Genomic DNA, 20,644 nt, shown 5'->3' with positions numbered 1-20,644 from the left:
TTTTTATGATAAAAAGGTGTCCGTCTTGCCACCCGTCTATCCTTCGACCAATGAGAGCAGTGCCAGCTGGGTGCATCAGTATAGAGGATTCTAGGCTATTCCGAGACCAGCTAGGGGAGTGAGTAATACTCCCAACAACTTCAATGTCTGCCTCATGGCTCCTCCCAGATGAGAGTTCTTGCTAAAATACCTGATTAAGATTCTGTTGAGGAATCCCAAATAGCCAAGAAACCCCATTCACAGAAGGAAGAAGGCAAATGTATTTCACTCCTCTGTGTGCAAGAGGCGACTATCATTATTTATGGCATTGTGTAGCCTACAATCCCAATTACTGGCTGCAAGTATTCTAGCAATATTTAGAATTAACAAGCACATTGATAATTCAACACTCTTGTATCCATATGACTGAACTTTGTAAATAATGTACCTTGGTGTCAACCTTATTTTCTATTTTATGTCACTTGAGGTTACAACTGAATTAGTGGCCATGGATCCTGGATCAGTTAGACCAGCACTTAAAGAGAGTGAGCATCACAGTGTACTACATGTTGTGTACTATTACAATATACAACACAGAAAGCATGAGCTGCAGACACGGGTTGCCGTGACACCGTCTGCATGCATGGAGAGGGAAAAGGGGACAGGAAATGGAAAGGAAAATCAATCAAAGCACATGAAAGGTCACACTCTACTCTTAGCATTCTCCCGGAGACTGGTTTCCTGGAGCGTACTGATAATTCAGTCTTACTAGAAAATATCAATGCAATAATCATCAGTTTGAGTGATGTCTTGTTTTAGTTTGGTTTGATGTAAGAAGTGGAAGAGGTTTATATAAAGACATTTAGCCTCCTACTTCTCCTACGTACAACGACTGGCTGGTCCTAAGTAGCAGAAAATAAATACTAAAGCGATCCATCTTGAGGGATTTAATGTTCTGTTTTTATTCTAAATGATAGTCGAGCTAAGAGCGGAGCGACCTGCCAGTAGAGTGAGAGAAGAGGCAGCATTCGTGCTGATTCATACTGTCGTCTTGTTCATTCCCAGCCGTTCAACTCGCTGGAAATGATATTTGAATGGTTTCAATTCCGTTAAACCTGGTCTGCATTAAATTGCAAGCATTTAATTAATTCTGTCTGCCTTTGGCGTTTTCTTAAAAACTCTGTTAACCCATTCTTTAGAAGGATGTTTCTTTTTTGTGAAGGAATTTGGTTTCGAATGAGACAGTCCAGACAGAAGTTTAAAGTCACAAATATTCTGATTAAAAGGACTGAATTGTAGAAATCAAGTAGTCACAGTAATGCATTTTTGTTTCTTTTTAACTTCCATTCTGTTCGTATTGATTTTATTACATTCCAGCTTGCACCATATCACATTTTTTTTATTGCCACTCAAGACTGAGTTTGGTGAGATTGCTTTTCAAACTGCCTTTCGGTGGTGTTTTGTTTCATTGATGCGGTCTGCTTTTATAAGGTGACATTTGTTTCACCATCGTGTGTTTCATGTTGCTGATTTCATTCTGGATTAATTTAGCCCTATCAGATTGTTTACCTGTCCTCGTTTGGTTAGTTTCATTTGGGTTAGGATTACATTTGACTAAAATATTTGGTGAAAATGCAATATTTGTTGTTTTGCTGTGGATGACCTGGACCCCCAAATGTTGTTCCTTCATCCTGCATGTATGCACATCACACCACCGTACTTCTGTGGAATAAAGAGAGCTGTCCCGATGCTTCTGCCAATCACAGGAGGGATTTCTGCATCGTGAATGGTATGGAAGATGGAAATGTCACACTTAAATAAATCACACCTACCAGAAGGATTAATGTTAACATTGCAAAAGCTGCTTTTAAAGATATAGAATAAATGAGTCATGTTTCCATCTTACATCCTCAAAACATGCAACCTTACATCCTCAGGTAGCCTTTACGCTACCTGAGTGAAAACGGGCTTCTCTGCAGCAAGAGCTCTTAATTCTGCATTACCCTGGATGTTCCACTTAGAACATCCAGTCCTTGTGAAATTTACTAGTGTGTTTAATGTTTGTGTTGTATGAGTTTTGTGTAGCTGGTGGAGAAAGTTTTCCACCAATGTGATTTCGAGAGATTGCTTTTAGAGCCAATTATTGCATTACTACTCTTCCCAGTGCGGGTTAAGTGGACACCAGGTCTACTTTTTCAATGCTTTTATTTAACCATGAGAATCTCTTTGAAATTAAAAACCTGCTGGAGTCCTGGCCAAGAGACAGCAAAATTCAAACAGCATTGAAACATAATGAAGACCCGGGCCTCGACCGATCCGGTATGACTTTCTTATTTACTTTGATTTGCATTTTTTTAATTGTCACGTTTTTACGCCAGATGCGATTCCTGACGCAACCCTCTGTATTTACCCGGGCTTTGGACCGGCACAAGGGAGACTTGAATACTAACTCAATAAAACTTGCAGTGTTTACTGCAAGTGGCTCATCTGCAGGAAGCTATGACTGCTAGTTTTATAACACAAGTAACTGTTTCAGAGCTCCAACAGAGAATCAGTCATCTCACTCAGTGTTTCCTCTTCCTACCCTCTATTTATCCTGTGGAATGTCACAGTAATGGCAGCATCACTGCTTGTGCTTCCTTTTTGTTTTACAATATGTGATTTGGCACCATTAACGTTAGTTCCGCTACAACTGGCTTCTGTTGTCATCAACCATCTGTCGCATACTGCTGAAGTGCTCAGCTCAACAAACGGAATGCAACGTGTTTTTCAGTTTCACTCTGTCGTGCTCTTCTCTTTTGTTCTTTATAATGCAGTTGCAAAGATATGGTGGGCTACATGCAGGTTGAGTGTCAAAAGGTTCACAGCAGCTAAATAGATGCAAATCTGGCTCTACATGGTCATTTTGTATTTTCCCCAGATGGGTATTACCACCATTTCAAAGCATGTGCATTAAAAATGCTACTGCATTTTCAGTATATTCGATTATTCGATATTTGATTATATTCGATATATCGCCCAGCTCTACTAATCGCATTCCCATCATCGTCAGCTATCATCTCTATTTGATGGAGACTAATGACCAAATAATAAGAAAAAACAATAAGTTCCTTTAAAGTACATTATCACATTCTGCAGTGCTGCTTTGGTCTTTTTTATTTTGAATATTTAACTTGCACTGTCTTGGCTGTCACTGACAACTACTCTGTTTGAAGAATCTCCATGTTACAGCTGTAATAGCAGAAGCCTCAGTGATTAGACAAGCCGGTGAAACAAGCCATGAAATTGATGAGAAGCTACAAACTAATCCATAGAACCAATTTAGATGAAGAATAATACATAGAAATTGATCTTAAAAGTGACATTCCATAATAACGGTAAAAATATGACGACTTACAACACAGCTTAATGCAAAATATTGTATTTCTTGTTTCAGTATTTGTTACAGTATGAATGTGTGTTCTAATGGTAATGTATTTTATAGAGGGATGGTAGACGAGGCTGAGCATACGCAGGGTTTCTAGAATAAGTAGGGGGTGTTTGCCATTGCCCACTCTGTCACGCAGTAGTCCTTTACAGTCCTGCATACAGTCTACAGTCTTCATAGCTTCATGAAAGCATGAGCTATGTCTTCTAGTTTAAAAAACCGTATACAGCACTTCTTTCTGTGAATCAGAATCAGTTTACTAGCAATTTTTAGCAACTTTTCTCTGAAGTCGTGCAACATGTAACAGTAATGACTAAGTTACAAAAAACATACAAGTACAGAACACATCACAAAACAGCAGCATCAGGAGTGGATACACAGATGTGTATTAGCAGCAGTATGTTGCATTTCATCTTATTTTTATTTTCATATATGATTTCACAGTATGAATTCCATGATTTGTTATATTTCTCACTTTACTGTTGGACTTTTCAGAGTGACTTAATGTGTGCAAGGTTTCATGAACAAGGGTATAGTTTAGGGATGGCTTCTAGTTCTCTGTAATTGGACAGGCATTTTATCTCTTGCTCGCTGTTACATATGCATTTTTTCTTTCAGATCAAAAGCGTCACTTACAGTTTAAAAAGGAGCTATAAATAGCTCATCTGTAACCATGCATGTCTGTGGATGTGCATAATAAAAAATCTGATCATCAGAACCCTGTTTTCCATACCACTCGATCCTCTGCTACCTTAAGTCCACATCAACCATCCAACTGAATCCTTCCACAGTGGAAACATCTTTATTGCTATCTGGAAGCAGTTTCTGTATCTTTTAGAACTGAGGCAAGCCAAGCGTGACTCAGTGCTCATTACCAGAGCTGTAGAGTTTGATCCTGCTCATTAATAGTGAGACGTGATTAATGCAAAGCCAATTTGCAAAAAGAACACTTAACATTTTAAGTAAAGACATCCATGTAATATGTTGACACTTTCTTTTCTGTTCCTGTAATATTCATCCATCCATCTTCAACGGCTTCACCGGTGTCGGGTTGTGGGGGCAACAGTCTAAGCAGGCAAGCCCAGACTTCTCTCTCCCCGGCCACTTCTTTAGGCTCTTCCGGGGGGGGGGGCAGCCGAGAGACATAGTGTCCTGGATTTCCCCCCGTGGTTTCTTACTGATGGGACATAACCTGAACACCCCCCCCCCCCATGGAGGCGTCCAGGAGGCATCCTAAATAGATGCTCAAGCCGCCTCATCTGGCTCCTCTCAACACGGAGCAGCGGCTCTACTCCGAGCTCCTCCCGGATGACGGATCTTATCACCCGATCTCTAAGGGAGAGCCCAGTCGGGGAGGATCTCCTCCCCAACCTGGAGGGTGCCCTCCACCCTTTTCCGGCTGAGAACCATGGCATTGGATTTAGAGGTGCTGATTCTTATCCTGCCTGCTTCACACGCGGCTGCGAACCGATCCAGTGAGAGCTGGAGGGCGCGGTCTGATGAAGCCAACAGGATCACGTCGTCTGCAAAAAGCAGCGATCCAATCCTGAGTTCACCAAACCGGACGCCCTCAACGCCCCGGCTGCACCTAGAAATTCCGGCCCTAAAAGTTAAGAACAGAATCAGTGACAAAAGGCAGCCCTGACGGAGTCCAATCCCCAATGGAAATTAGTCCAATCTACTGCGGGCAATGCAGACCAAGCTCTGATATATAGGGAATGGACGGGCCGTATCAGGGGGTCCGATACCCCATGCTCCCGGAGAACCCCCCACATGACTCCCCAAGGTACACGGTCGAATGCCTTCTCCTAGTCCACAAAACACATGTGGGCTGGTTGGGAAAATTCCCTCAAGGATACTGCCTCAGCAACAGCGGTAGCTGCACTCTGATTGGCCTGCCGGTACCTGTCTCCTGCCTCTGGAGTCCCACAGGTAAAAAAAACCTGATAGAACTCCTTCTTCAGTTCGACGGCTTCCCTCACCGCCGGTGACCACGAGTGATGATGATTAATATATTAGATAGAATGTTAGAGTACAAGTACAGTCAAACAGTAATATGTATTACAGTACAAGTACAGTCACACAGTAGCATGTATTACAGTACAAGTACAGTCACACAGTAGCATGTATTACAGTACAAGTATAGTCACACAGTAGCATGTATTACAGTACAAATACAGTCAAACAGTAGCATGTATTACAGTACAAGTACAGTCACACAGTAGCATGTATTACAGTACAAGTACAGTCACACAGTAGCATGTATTACAGTACAAATACAGTCAAACAGTAGCATGTATTACAGTACAAGTACAGTCACACACCCTGTCTAAGAGGAGCATTTCAAAAAAGCTCTTGCGGTCTTGCGTCCGTTGAAAGTCCTTAGTACATAAATAATCGACATGTAACAATACCAATAATTACTCCATTGATGCAAAATGACAATAAATTAAAAAATACACAATATGTACAACGTAAGTGTACAAAAAATTGTCTCGTCTGTCTGCATTCCAGGACCCGCTGCGTGCTGAGCTCTGGTCTACTAAATCATGGAATTGATTAGCTGGTCTCGTAGTGCGATCGATCACATTTTTTCACCCAAGCATGGGACTCCGGGGGAGCCCACCTGTCCAGACGGGGCCCACACACAGACTACACCATGGATCCCTGGGAGAAATGGAGGGTGGTCTGTCTCACGGCCCTCTCTGTAGAGGATGTGGAAGATATTTGGCTGTTTGGCTTATTGGTGGGGGGCATCTGCTAATTGGGACGGGAGTTGCCCTGGTGTACTGGAAAGTCCCCAAGACTGTGGCTTTCAAAGTTCTGGATAAATTGACCATGGATCTAAAAGTGCTCTTCGGTGCTTTGGGGGACCGTGTGGTGGCTCGAATCGAGGACCTGGGCAAGAGCTCAGGGATCGATCCAGGGAGGACCGGCAGAAACTGGATACCATCTTGCCCCAGCAGGTAGAACTGTATTGGCAGATCTCCAGACTGAGTACTGGCTTGGAGGGACTGAAGTCTCGCCTTGGCACACAAAACGAGGACTAACTGAGGACCAGTTGTATATTTGGATTAAGCTAAATTTTCATTTCGGCTGAATATTGGATCTATTATGTCTCCAGTCCTTAGTTCCTGGGCTGAACAAGGGCTTCAGAGAGAGTCCGCAGAGCACTTTCAATGACAAAAGTAGACATTCTGCCCAAAAATCTTGTTCTTTGATTGTCTTATAGGAGGGTGTTATCAGGTTGTTGTTTGAGCTCCCTCTAGTGTTGTGGCTGTGGGTGTCACTAAATCTTTGGAGGTGTTTATTCAGGTATGCAGGGATTGAGGGGACTGAGGGCAGAGCTGCATTGACTATTTTAAATGCCAATCCCATTTTGAGTTGTTTAACCCTGTCTTCTACCCTGAGCCATTTTAGGCTAGTGATATTTTGATGTTAGAGTACCAGGAGGTGCTGGCATAGTCAAAAAGGGGCTGAACGAGGGCTTCAGAAAGAGTCCGCAGAGCACTTTCGTTGACAAAAGCAGACATTCTGCCCAAAAATATTGTTCTTTGATTGACTTTTTTGCTGCCAAGACAGGCACTGACCACCTTATGGCCCAGGAGCCGATTGGCCACTTCGACAATGGAGGCACGAAACATGGCCCACTCGGACTCAGTGTCCCCTGCCTCCCCTGGTATGTGGTTAAAGCTCTCCCGGAGGTGGGAGTGACAGGGGACTCTGCCAGACATTCCCAAAAGATCCTTACGTTTTGGCCTGCCAAGTCTGTCCGTCAACCTCTCTTCGCCTGAGTGTCCAAGACATGCAGCCGAAAGTCTGCGGCAATACAACTACAAAGTCAATCATCGAACTGCGCCCTAGGGTGTCCTGGTGCCAAGTGTACATATGGACACCCTTATGCTTGAACATGGTTTTTGTTATGGACAAGTCCAATAACTCTCCAGTACCCCCTCCAAGTACTCTAAAAAAGGGTTGATACTCCGAGCTTCTATTTGGACCATAGGTAGGATCTGTCCCTACACACGAGGGCAGAGGGAGGCTATCCCCTCATCCACCGAGGTAAATGCCAACATACAGGCACTGAGCCGGGGGGGCAATAAGTATTCCCTTCCCGGCGCCTCTCAACTCTAGAGTGAAAGAGTCCAACAATCTCTCAAGAAGAGTGGATCTGGAGTATTTGCTGTGCGTTGAGATGAGGCCAACTATATCTCGTCGGAACTTCTCAACCTCGCACACCAGCTCAGGCTCCTTCCCTGCCAGAGAGGTGACGTTCCACATCCCAAGAGCTAGCTTCTGAAGCCGAGGATTGGACCGCCATGGTCCCTGCCTTAGGCTGCTGCCAAACTCACAAAGCGCCTGACGCCTTTGGTCCCTCCTATGGGTGGTGAGCCCACGGAAAGAGGCCCCACATTGCCTCTTTGGGCTGGGGCCGGCTGAGCCCCATGGGGGAAGGCCCGGCCACCAGGCGCACACCATTCTGCCCAAGGCCTGGCTCCAGGATGAGGCCCCAGTAACTCAAGATTCTTTATTGTCATTATGCTAACATAATGAAATTCTGTGAATGCATTGTTCTTGCTTCTGGGAAACAGTTAAAAAAAATCCACCCAAACAGATGTGAAATACGTTGTTTTTTTCATTAACATAAATATGAAGTATTGGGTGGACAGTGAATTATGTGCTTTTTCTTGCTTGGTCATGTATCGTATCTCCCAGACATACAGAAATATGTTGAACGTGTATGTTTACATCATCTTGTGTAGCATTAGTGTTTCTTTCAGTGCTGCTTGAAAACTGTGTGTAGCCTCGGTGGGCCTGGCCCAGTGTGTTTACCACTGTTGTCAACCCCATCTACCCTCTGTTAATTTGAGGTACTGAACCGTGAGATGCTGCTGAGGCCCAGATGAGCACAGATATTGTGTCTCTTGTTTTTCTCCCATTCTTCTTTCCGCTGTGTTTCAAGCAGCTGTTTTTTGTTTGGTAACTTCTTTGTGTAACACGTGTCCCGCACTGTTTGAGTTCTCATGCAATCACACACTCTTAGAGGCTCATCTCACACACAACCATATATACATCCATACAAATTGCTTGTGTCCTTTTAGCCCCCTTCTCTCTCAATCTTGATTTCACATGCTGATTGCATCTATCCATCTAATTAGCCTAATAGACTTTTCTTTGCTGTGAGGAGTCTGAATCATCTAATGACGCCACTCCTCAGAGTGCCGCCTTTGTTTGATTAGTCCCAAAGCCTTCGGAGGAGAAAAGGAACAAACAGATCAAACTTGAAGTGTATGTTTGTGCATGTTTCCCTCAGTGGAAACATCATCTCTCTGATATGTGGGTCTCTCTCCTACCTTCTTTCAGGTTCGTCTGAGTGATACCTGCAGTGAGTGTTCGAAGCTGTGTCGCCTCACTTCATCTAACTGCGTTTCCACAATGAGGTCATTTTTGTCACTCATTGAGAAAACACGTGACAAGATTATCTTTCAGTCCTTTGAGTCCATGTTTGAAGGTTTATCTTGTAATATAATGAGCCACACACACTTTGCAAAGACTAAAACGGATTAAGCTTTTCCCTTGATTGATCATTGGGATGACTTCACAAAATATACTCAATTGAAAGATTTTGTATGCTTAATCAAACAACTGAGACAAATCCTTTAGAATAGGCCCAGACAAACAATGTTTGGTCCTCGGAGATCTAATTTATGGCCTGCCAAAAAACGTTGACATGTCGTGTTGTCAGGTTCACAACTGTTGCCTAACACAGATAGGCCGTAGCTGGTCCAAGATCAAGCGTTCCAGGGTCTTCATGATTTGACACTGGTCTGTAGTCCTTAGTGCTCCTGGGGTAGTTCGTCTTTGGTACAGGGACCAAGCAGGAAGTCTTCAACAGAACAGGAATCCTTTGAAGACTGAGACTCATGGAGAAGAGCTAATGCAGAACTCCACACAGCTTGGGTGCGCAGGCTTTGAGCAGCTTTTATAAAGGAATATTTAGAAATTTGTTGTTCAATATTTTGGGGAATATCAAAGGGAATTGTTTCATTAATTTATTCATTACTCAATCTCAAAGTTTATCCTGTATTTCTAACAGTCCCCTGTCATACCCAGATGTCCCTTGTGTCTTCATTTAAAAAGTGTTTTTAATTAAACCTTGGGCTCATTCACGTATCTTTTGTTGTACCACAAATGTTTAATTTCAAGATGAAATACACAGAATTTTGGAAACCCTGGAAACATGTCCTGAGGATTTTAGTAATGAACAATGGTTGTGAAGAGACCCTTGAAATAGATGAAAGAAGATATTGTTACCTTGTCCTAAAGCTTTTAAAGCTTTCATCCTTTGTTTGATTTTTGTTTGCAAGTGGAAAGTCCCAAATAGGTTTTGATGGATTTGAAATATAATTGTGTTCAGCCTTGATAGAGATTTATCCTCCCTGGGTGCCTTCTAGTTCCGGAAGAGATGCGTTTATCATCAAAGCTAGTGTGTAGTTCATTATCTGATGAATAATAGCTGGCATGAAATGGAAAGGGTTGTGTAAAGTAATCATACATATTAAGTACAGATGGATATCTCAGGATGAAATTTACATTTCAGAACATCTAATCATCCAGTGTCTCAGTCAGAATAAATTAAGATGTGCTGAGGCATTATACGTTTTACATGCTATAAAATAGGACAGTAATTGGCCAACCAGTATCACTAACGGCTGTTGGAGACCTCATAGTTGTAATCTGAAAACATTTCTTTTTGGTGTTTTCAGAGTTCAGAAAAGCTGGTGAACTGGCCGAGAATGACAGCAGAGTCTGACTGTCGCTGCACTGGAGGTTAAATCCTCAACCTCAATGGAGGTGTACATTTTCAGTGGAAGAAAGGTTATTTCAACTGGAGGGAGTAGTAAAACATTTTGGAGGGGTTTTCTGTTCTGACTGCAGGGTTTTCAGATAAAGAGATGAAGATGTGTATACGGGAAGACAATGGAGCTGCAGAACATTACTCAAACTGATGCCCTTTTCTTATGTACTGTCTGTGTGAGGTAAAATCTACAGTAGATCAGTGTAATTTAATGATAACCTGATGAGTGGGAAATGTATACAGGTACTATCTGGATAGTACTTGCTATGGGCAAAAGGGGCTGCCTGTCTCACTTCATCTGATAGTCCAGAGGGAAACCGGAGAACCTCGATAAACCCCTCAGAGACACGGGGAGAACATACAAACGCTACACAAATAGGATTTGAGCCTTCCTCCTTGCTGTGAGGTGACAGCACTACCAGAGGTAGTGGTTAGCTGTGTTAGTTGTGCTGCCCCATAACTTGTAATAACTATTAAATGATTATTACACCAATATCTACTCACGCACATTTGTTGAAGTTGTGGTCTGAATAATTGGTTCTGTCCTTCACGATCAATTTTGTTTCATTAAAAAAATTCCAAGTTCTTGTCTTTAAATCCGGGGTTTTTGTTTTCTATGTGCCAAAGCAGTTTTGAAGGCTTTGTTGCCTCGTTTGCTACCCTGTTTCCACATATTACGCAGAGCGGACTTCGTGTGCAGTTACCTGTAGATAAACCCGTGTTTGAAGTCTGACTCCTGGTATTGTCTGTTAAAAGCTTTATTTTCTTGAATGTTGTTGGCTCCTCTTCTTTCCCTTCAGTTGACCTTTTCCCCTTTGCAAAGAAGCTCTCCACAGACATGTTTTTATGTTTTTATACTAGTTTTCACTAGTTGATGTGCTTCTTTTGAGTAATGTATCAGGTGACCAAGAAGATTCACAGGCGATTGCTATGTTGGAGAAAATCCGGTCGTTTTTTAAAATAAAACTCCTGTCAGACTCTAATAAATCAATACAACTGAAATTATACAAATTATTGATTGTTATTCAGAACATGTATCTCCCTCTGCTATGTGTAGTTGCCAGGCATATTAAACGTTCATGATAGGCATCGGCCAGACTTGGGTCATAAGTACCGGTCGTCGTAAATCGTGCAGGTTGTACCGGTAACTCGGATAGTACCTGTATTTTGTAATGACGAGAAGGGGAATTGCTTCTGCAAAGACAAAGAAATCCTCAAGACCACAGGCATGCACTCCCTTCTCTCTGATTCAATTGAGCAGTACCAGTATCCATATGCCCTGCTACGTTATTAGAGTGGCGCTGTATGCTGATGACATTCAGCATAACTTGTAAGTGATTTAGGATGGCATACTCGTAATGAAACTCCAGTCATGTACTTGAGAAGCAGTTTAGACCAGAATGAAAACCCATCTTTGCTGAGACAACACAGTCGGAACAATTCATAATCAGATGGGTACTTGGCCGTAAGTCGGCCTATGTTAAATTATCGTAAGTATATTATGCTGCGTCATGATATTATAAATGAGTAGTAGAAACTACTTGTGCAGGTTAGATATCTCACTCTCCCACGAAGATATCTCACTGCCCCCCCCCCCCTCTTTGTCATGCCCCAACCCACTGAGTGTGTGTTTTACTTTCATTATTAGTCGCTTGAAGTCTTAAATAGTAAAATGGTTAAATAGCACTGCTACTTGAATAAATGGTCCCCAGAAACGTCCCATCTGTGGCCCTGTCTGCTGCAGGGATTAGTGTTTGGATTCTTCCAGCTCTTATCTTTCCCCTGAACTGCCGCACTATTGTGAGTCCCACCCAGGGCTTCACCCTGGTGGGCCCAAACAGGAACTGTATCAACAAATAATCTTTTCCCCCCAAAAAAATACCGAGGGGGGGGGGGGGGGGGGGAGGTTGGTCTGCTGAATATGGGAATCCAATGTAAAGGAGAAGTACACAAAACTTCAGAGCTGCTCTCAGACACTTGCCTGGAATGTTTTTCCTGGTGAAACTGGGAGGCAGAGGAGAATTTGTATACACCCTTTCCCACGCTGTTGATATTCCTCCGCCTGCTTTCTTTGGTCCCGAAACACACTTTTCAAGTGATTGAAAAATAACCCAAGGTCATCTGGAAGAATCTGCACATTTGTCTTCAGTGTTTGTCTTGATGGGGCTTCAATGATGCCATTTGTTCCTTGACTGATATTGTTTGCTTTCATTGCTTCTTTCTTCACATTTCTGTCTTTGAAGAAAACACTGTCATCCTCGCATCTTGCCACCCATCAGTTTCTCCCTGATTGCATCTGTTGCTCGTGGCTGGCAAACGCACCCTGGCCTTCTGCTGGTTTGCGGTATGACAGTGACACCAGTCATTTTGTCTCCTGTGCTTTTCTTTGTGACTGCCTTTTGAGAGTGTCGTGTGGTGCATGGTTTAACCCTAACCCTCTTGTGTTTGTGTTCACACAGCAGCGCTGTATTAGTGCAACACATTTATTTGATGTCGGTAAGTAACTTTTGAGGCCCCGTTCCGCCCATCCAAGCACCGCAGGCAGTGATCTAATGAACTAATTGCACTCCTATCTTGGCCTGCGGTTGAGGCTACAATAGCTTCACAAGCAATAACGTCACATTGGCTTTTCTTCCGACCGTAATCGACCACTATTATGTGCTAAGAGACCACCCACGACAATTAAGATCTCCAGTTCCCTGGAGGAAGAACACTTGAGTAGATGTGGAGGATTTGGACAGGGCGTGAACACAAGCCCTGCTGGAGTGAAACAGTAATAAAAGGAAAGAGGGGTAGAATTCTTTGAATGAGAGTGAAAAGCAGGTCGATGAGATTTCAGAGGGCTCTCATCCGGTCTCTGGTTTTAATATCCAGTCAGCTTGAGTGGTTTATTTCCTCAAAAATCAATGGCACAAATCATTTTACTTAAAAAGTTGTGCTGTCATGGAGCTAATTACTTTTAATACTGATTTCAATTTCAGTGTTCAATTCAATTCAACGCCATTTTTCCAGTCGTAGGTATTTCAGATACAATGTAGACAGGCATCTTGGCATCAAGCCCACCACCATGACTGACACCATAACATTGGAAAAACAGAAAACTCCACTCTAAATGGGCAAAATAATCCTTAGACAATGTTTAAATGATGCTTACCAACCTAACAATGTAAATCAAATTGCTAAAGGTTTGTTTTCATGGTTAAGGAATCTGAAAATATGGATAAAACAAATGTAGGGCCATTATTTCTGTTGTAAATCGCACTATATAGGGAGTGAGGTGCTTTTCTAGTATTTTACATATTATGTAGTTGTGCATCTGACATTGTTAAATTTCTACAAATGTTATTTAATTGATGTTTTGTTTCCATGAGAGTTACGCTGAGTCTGAAGGGTCATCATGTTTCTAGCTTCACCATCTCAAATAGATTCACCATATTATGTTGTAGTAGCTGTTGATATACACAATGTTTCCTGTTCGCTTTGCTGCGAGTGCAAAACCAACATTTTCTTGTGCTGCCAACTCACATTAAAATCAGTCAAATCCCAGATTGACGTGTGACATTCAGCAGTTACAGGAGAGGCAGTCTCTTGTCACATGACCCGGTGTCATGCCCTCTGTGTTTAGCATGAGCACAAAGATCAACATGTAAAGGCTTTTACAAGTTTACCTCAATATTTAGGTCATCTCCTGTCCTCCAGGATCAATAGCTGATTATCGGGCGAAAGCACACTTCACCACCGATTGATTTCAATCTCCATGTTCAGGAGCTTGCATATGAATTTCAGGATGCCCTTTTTCTTTGAACCCTAGGATTACAAGGATCTGGCTCATAGTCGTTTATTGGAATGACCTATGAGTGATTGGTGTAACCTTTGAATCCAGTTGTCCTCTCTTCAGCTGGTCGACGGGGCTTTTTAATTCCCACATCAACACGTGCTTTGTCGCTTTTTTACTTTCTGGTCCATATTCTGCTTATTTACATTACTATCTACCTGCTGCTAATTTTTTTTTTGCTAGGTAATTTGGATTTTACTCTTTGGAATTATGTCGCTTTGCTTTGGACAGATTGAGTATTTGGCAGAAGTCATGTGGTCCGGCTTAGACAGATTTAAGTGCAGCATCTGTCCAGCGTGAGCGCTGAGTCTGCGTCAAATGGTTGCTCCACCAAGCTCTTTGTCTCCGTTGCTCCGCCTTACGCCGGAGATGCAGCCTTTCAACCGCGGCAAGCTGAGATAGACTCCGGCAACTTTCCTGACCCGCTTAAGCAGAAAAAGCGTTTGTGTGTAAGGTGGGGGCCTCTATTTTAGGGAAATTCAATCCAGATCGGATCCAGAATGAGGTCAGGAAAAAAATATTACATTTTAACATTGAAAACCAATTTACAGATTCAAAAGTGAGTTAAAAATACACATCCAGTCCGATTCACAATTACTTTTCATGGTTGGTGTAAAACAATTTAGAACCTTTTGATGACCCGATCACCGTGTGGATTGTGTAAATCCAATAATAAGGGGAATGAGCTGCTTGGTGGGGGTCTGTGCTCTCTGGGTGCTTTTCTAGTTAATTTGACCAGGCTTGTCAAATGTCCCAATTTACCACCAGTCTTACATCCTTCACTGGAAAATTATCTATAATGTATGTAATTGTCAGCATCCAGCAGAGATGCTGTTTTGGGACTTGAAGTATGCAAACATTATTTAATCAGCTAAGAGCAGTTCAAAGCCTTTCTCTCATGAATATGCAACAATGCAGCGGTTTTATTTGTCTTTTATTCCAGTTGACAGCTATCTGTCTAGGTGCTTTTGATGCGCACCACATGCCAGCATACCCTCATACACAGTCACTCAAACACTGTCACATGTTTCATATATGGAATGCATTTTAATTTAACACTTGCACCTCGTTCACATGCCACAGACAGACATCTACCCAGCTACCAATAATAAACCCTTTTGAAGTTGTTTGATTTTATGATACAGCGTTAATTGCAAGGCTCACATAGTTCAGACCTCACAATGTAAAAAAATATCCAATTTCAGAGCGCCGCATTGTAACAGGCTTGTGTAGTTCAATAATAAGATAAGATAGAACTTTATTAATCCTGAAGGTAATTCTGTTTCCAGGCTGCTCCAACGAATACAGTAAATACAAAATAGAAATATTCAATAAAAATGTATACACAACAGAATATAACTATGAAATGGCGAGAGAGCACAAAATAGGTGAAAGGATAAATACAAAATGCAAGGAGTTATAGTAAATAAAGTACAGATGACATGACACGATTTAATAAGTTGTCAAAGCCAGTCATGCATGGCTAAAAATCCAAAATGTATATTCTCTGTCCGGATTGTGCCCACAAATGTTCCTAGTCTGTGTCAGTCTCACTGACAATGGTAATAAATGTAATCTGATTCTGATGAAATCTTCCCTGCCCACCCAGAAAAACGCACTATCCCAAATCCCAAGCTTTTTCTTTTTTCTTTTTATTCTTGTAAAGAAATATCTTTTTTTTTTTTTATCGCTCCTGAACCAGATAGATGGATGAATCCCTGTGTGGAGCTCTGTTCCCTTGGTCCTTGGTCCTCAATTGTCTTCGTTTCACCTTCCCAGACATCCTTTTCCATTCTTGTGATGGTGCCCTAGCCTTTTCACTCACTCCAATCTTTCGGCCATTCATACTTTTGAATACACTTTACTAATAAGTCCCTGATGAAATACTTATTTTTCTCTAAAACTGTCCTCTCCTTGCATTGCCTCTGCCCATGCAGGCCTCGGGAAGTGGGTGTGTTGTATATCTAGTTAATTTGGGGGGTAGAGAGAGCGAGAGAGAGAGTGAAATGGGTAGAGAGAGAAAAGGAAGGGAGGATACTGATCAAAATAACAAACAGCTGTGTGGGGAAAGTGGCCAGAGAGTACAAGAGCAGCAGTGGATGAGAAAAGGGCAAGGGATGTGGATACCAATCAGAAGTTTGTGGCACTCCTGAGAGACTAAACGCCCAAGTTTTGTTTCCACATCGTCGGAAGAAGGAGAAGACTCGATCATGGACCTTTTCTTCTTCTCAAAAGGCAAAGAGTTAACTGGAATGGGACAACGAATCAGATTCCCGACCCAAGACCAGCATACCGAGGCTTGAGACGTCCTGCAAACATACAACTCCAGTGAAAGAAGAAGGAATTAATTGACTAAGTGTAACTGTAGAGCGAGACCAGAGCAAGACTTGGGGGGGCGGGCAGTCTGGTAGACACTGGGATGGATGACTGTCTCTCTGACCATGCTACCTTTACCCTGGGAAATGAGATGGAAAATGATGTGGCTCTTTGTGCCAGCCACTATCCCCTTGAAGTGTGTGAGGCTGTGTGACTGGGTGGGATAGAGTGGTTTTTATCTTAGTCATTGTGAACGAATGCCTCAACCATACCCTGGGTTTGGAAGAATGGACGCTATATAAACAACGCTCTTCATGCCCAGAAGGTCGTTAGGCTCAAGAAAGTGTAAAGAGATGTGTCTTTGGATACTCTGAAGTTCTAATCTCACTGCTTATCTTCTGAAGACATGAACCATTATCTCCACTGTGCAGGACTCCACTCGAGAGTTATAAGATTTCCATCCCAGTTGCAAAGCTCCACTCCTGTCCAAAAGACATCAGCTGACAGCATCCAGCCTCTTCTCTTCTTTGTGAGAACTCCAGTGGCACTGATTGTCTTGGTAATCCCTGTCCCGGCTCTGTAGCATGACTGGAGGGTAGCTGCCTCCGCACCTTTTGGCTCAGCTGCCTTTCCCAAGAGGATGCTACGATTATGTGGTGGAATTGCACAAGCACACGCACAGCGTTGTGTGAAGTGTGTAAATTGGCTAGACTTTGACCCAGATGTTACCTTCTTGTGCTCAAACCTCGCAGTGGTTGGATTCAAGATTGCTCACCCTGTGGATTTGCTATTGATCTAAGTCCTGACTTTGACGGCCTGTGCTTTGACTGTAATCGCAAGAGGACTTGCGTACCTGTTCTGACTCCTTGTCTGTCTTCCACCTCCATGGCAGGAGTGAAGATATAGGGAGTGGGTGGAGTCAGTTTATACACTCCAAGATGATTGGCTTGAATTTCAGTTTACAGGAGTTGCTCAGAAAGCTTGAACAGGTATATGTATACAGCTGTAGGATGTGTTTTTAATGTATTTAGATCACATTGATGTTCAGAAGCCCCCCCCCCCCCCAACAATCCATCGAGTTAATAGTTGTGAACCTAATTTGGGCCACTTTATGTGGTGTTAGTTCATTATTGGACTGATTAAAAAGGATCCTGACCTACTTAGTTAATAGAGAGTGCTACCATGCAGAGAGCCCTTTTATAGAATGAAATAGCCTTGAACTAGCTGTTATGTGTAATATTCTAGTGGTTGTGTTAATGACTAATTACAAATATTGTTCAGCCTGGTGTTGTTTGTAATGCTTATTTCTAAGCAACATTGTCATGGTGAGCAGTGTGTTTGTTAGGATTTTCCATCAACCTCAGATTAATGCTGAAATCTATGGTTTTATCCTTCATAATGTAGTGAATTCCAATTGCAGCTTCAGTTTCCATTTGCACAGTTGCTGCGCTCCCACAGATAAATCTCAGTTTCTCATTAAAGTGTGCGTGAGAACCAGAAAACATTAGTCTTTCTGCTGCCTTTCTACTCACACACTGTTTTTGTTTGTGTGATTTGTGTGCGTTTTGTGTGCGCATCTGTCGTGCTACTAAATACTAAATACTTTTCATTGATTTGTCCCTCGGAGGGCAATTTGGTTTACAGCAGTTACACTTTCTAACTGTGGTCTGCTGCTGGTCGCCGCATGCGCAGGCGCCCAGGCAATGTGGGTGAAGTGTCTTGCCTAAGGACACAACGACAGTGTACACGTGCCGGGAATCGAACCGCCAACCTCTCGATCATAGGACGACCCTCTCAACCACCTGCGCCACCGTCGCCCCAACTGTCTTTGGTATCATCACAATTAGCCTGAAGATAAGCCTTCCGTTTTCGTACGTTTCCGCCACTTCATCCTGAGCCACAAATGTGCGTGTGTTTCCGTTCAAAGTTACGTAGTTACTGGTTTATAGAGCGTAAGGACCGCCGCCGGTCGTGGAGAGGGGACGAGATAGTAGTGTTTGGAGTAAGACGGCAAGAGAGCACATTTTAGCGAGGGAAAATGAACAATGTCGATTGTTCTGAACACCTAATGGTCGACAGGAATATCCACCCTCTGATGAATATGTTCAGTCGTCCGGTGAGACGGAAAGTTCCGCTGTGTCCGTGCGCCATGACAGTCCATAACGGAGCCGCTGCTTCACTGCGGCCTGTCCAGGGTGGACGGAGGGGACGTCGGGGGGTGTCGCAGGGTTGGTAATAACGCTAAAGGTAGCGTTTTGACTGCTCGCGGGGATGCAAAAAGCCGTGGAAATAGCGCCATACGCGGTAGAGAGTGGGAGGAAATACACCGCTAATGGTGGAGGGGGTGGAGGGGGCGGAGGGGGCAGCGGGTGCGCTCGCCGTCCCACTATGAATAATGAGATTATGGCTGGTTTATGTGAGAGATGAGGAAGTTGCCCATGTACACTGGACGCCTGATGTCATAATATGCAAATTAGATTTGTATTCCCATCAAAACTTTGGTTCATACTGATGATTAATCTCATTTACAGTACAGCCTTATCAAGTTACAACCTTTTAAAAAAGTGATGTCAAAACTGAACATTTTATTGTAAAAACTCTGGCGGCCAAAGAGTTCAGATGGTCGATTTTGCATAAATGAGCAAAGCAGGCGTTTATTGTAGCGCTGTTTTAATCTCTCTCTCCTGGTGCCGCAGGTGGCGTTACACTCATCCTTGTGGCATTGGACTCTTTTCTCTATCAGTTCCAGTCCAGACAGATAGAGAGAAGAAATGGAGCAGTTTTACACCTAAAAATAAAACCGGATCCTCTGCTTACGTCAGCCCCTTTTGTGGTTCAACCCTCACACCAAATGCTCACACATACCCTTTGAAATGTGGCTGTATATTATAACCTCCATATTAAGGACACACAAATATTTATCATATAATTGTACGGGAGTGCTTTATCCATTTTTGGAAGAGTGGTATTGGACTGATCGCTTTGGAATAGCACTGACTTCTATGTGTAGCCCAGCATATTTTAGCAAAGCTTCGATTGTTGTATCACTGCTGCACCTAATGCAGCGTTACTTTGGATGCAGACATTGTTTAGGGACTTCCTTCTGGTGCGGTCAGCCTCCCAAGTCAGTGACAGTTTAGAAGTTAAAATCGTCTTAGTTCAGCAATCAAGAAGTGCCTAAGGAACATTTTACGTAAAACATCTCTGCCCTCTGGAAATGTTGTGTGCAGTATGCCATGAACTCTCTCAAGGCTGGTCCTTGTGACAAAATCCATCTTTATTTTCAATTCAGGAATAATCGTCTGCGATAGCAAAGAAGACTGTGACATCCATGTTTTGGTGACTTTGATATGCATTTGCTCAACAGCTGTGCTTGACTCTGGATTTCATCAGATTGAGTTCCCCAGTAGAATTGCCCAATGTGATAATGCTTCTATGCCTGTTTATCTTCAGGACATTCAGGCAGAGATTGATGCCCACAATGACATCTACAAGAGTGTGGATGGGAACAAGTCAAAGATGGTCAAGGCTCTGGGCAGCTCAGAGGAAGCAGTGTTCCTCCAACACAGACTGGATGACATGAACCAACGCTGGAGTAACCTGAAGGCTAAATCGGCTAATATCCGGTCAGTAACCCGTTAACCAGCCACTACAGACATGACTCATTGTGTCTTTTCTCCACTGTTTATGGTCCATGTGGCTCAGATTGCATTTTCTGCTTTAAGGAAAAAGTGTGTTCCTAGCATCTTACATTCTGGAGTTATTGGCCGTTGAAGAGACAGATTTAAATATCAGGGTTGACAGTGAATATTTGTTTTTCAAAAAATGTCTTTAGACGTGAATGGCACTCAAAGAGTTAAAAGAAACCTGTTAAATTATCTTATTTTAACCTATAATATTGATAAATACTTAGCATATTTTGAAACTTCCATTTCTCCTGGAATAAAAGGACCAGTCGGATGTTATAAATGCAGTCCTCAGAGGGTTAATGAAGGCTGCACACATACAGTATAATAACAGTTTGTGTGATTGGTGTTGGCAGAGCCCACCTGGAGGTGAGCACTGAGCGCTGGTCTCGTTTGCTGGGACTCCTGGAGGAGCTGTGGGGGTGGATTTGCATGAAGGATGAGGAGCTGGCCAAGCAGATGCCCATCGGAGGCGACGTCCCCACCCTGCTGCAACAACAGAACCACTGCATGGTGCGTGCGGTCGCTACGGGCAGTGATTG

At 42.9% G+C, this 20,644-nt stretch overlaps 1 protein-coding gene across 1 annotated transcript in view; it reads left to right on the top strand.

Moving 5' to 3' along the window:
• utrn (utrophin) overlaps positions 1–20,644 on the top strand; it is a gene marked incomplete at its 5' end in the record, with an annotated part of 116,757 nt that overhangs the window by 40,553 nt on the left and 55,560 nt on the right. The window contains 2 exons of the mRNA XM_068757979.1: positions 19,870–20,042; positions 20,459–20,615. Of these exons, the coding sequence (XP_068614080.1) occupies positions 19,870–20,042; positions 20,459–20,615 (330 nt within the window). The remainder of the gene's footprint in view (positions 1–19,869; positions 20,043–20,458; positions 20,616–20,644) is intronic.

Source organism: Brachionichthys hirsutus, unplaced genomic scaffold (genome assembly GCF_040956055.1).
Source record: "Brachionichthys hirsutus isolate HB-005 unplaced genomic scaffold, CSIRO-AGI_Bhir_v1 contig_387, whole genome shotgun sequence".
NCBI classification, from domain to species: domain Eukaryota; kingdom Metazoa; phylum Chordata; class Actinopteri; order Lophiiformes; family Brachionichthyidae; genus Brachionichthys; species Brachionichthys hirsutus.
This window is presented reverse-complemented; position numbering and strand designations above follow the sequence as displayed.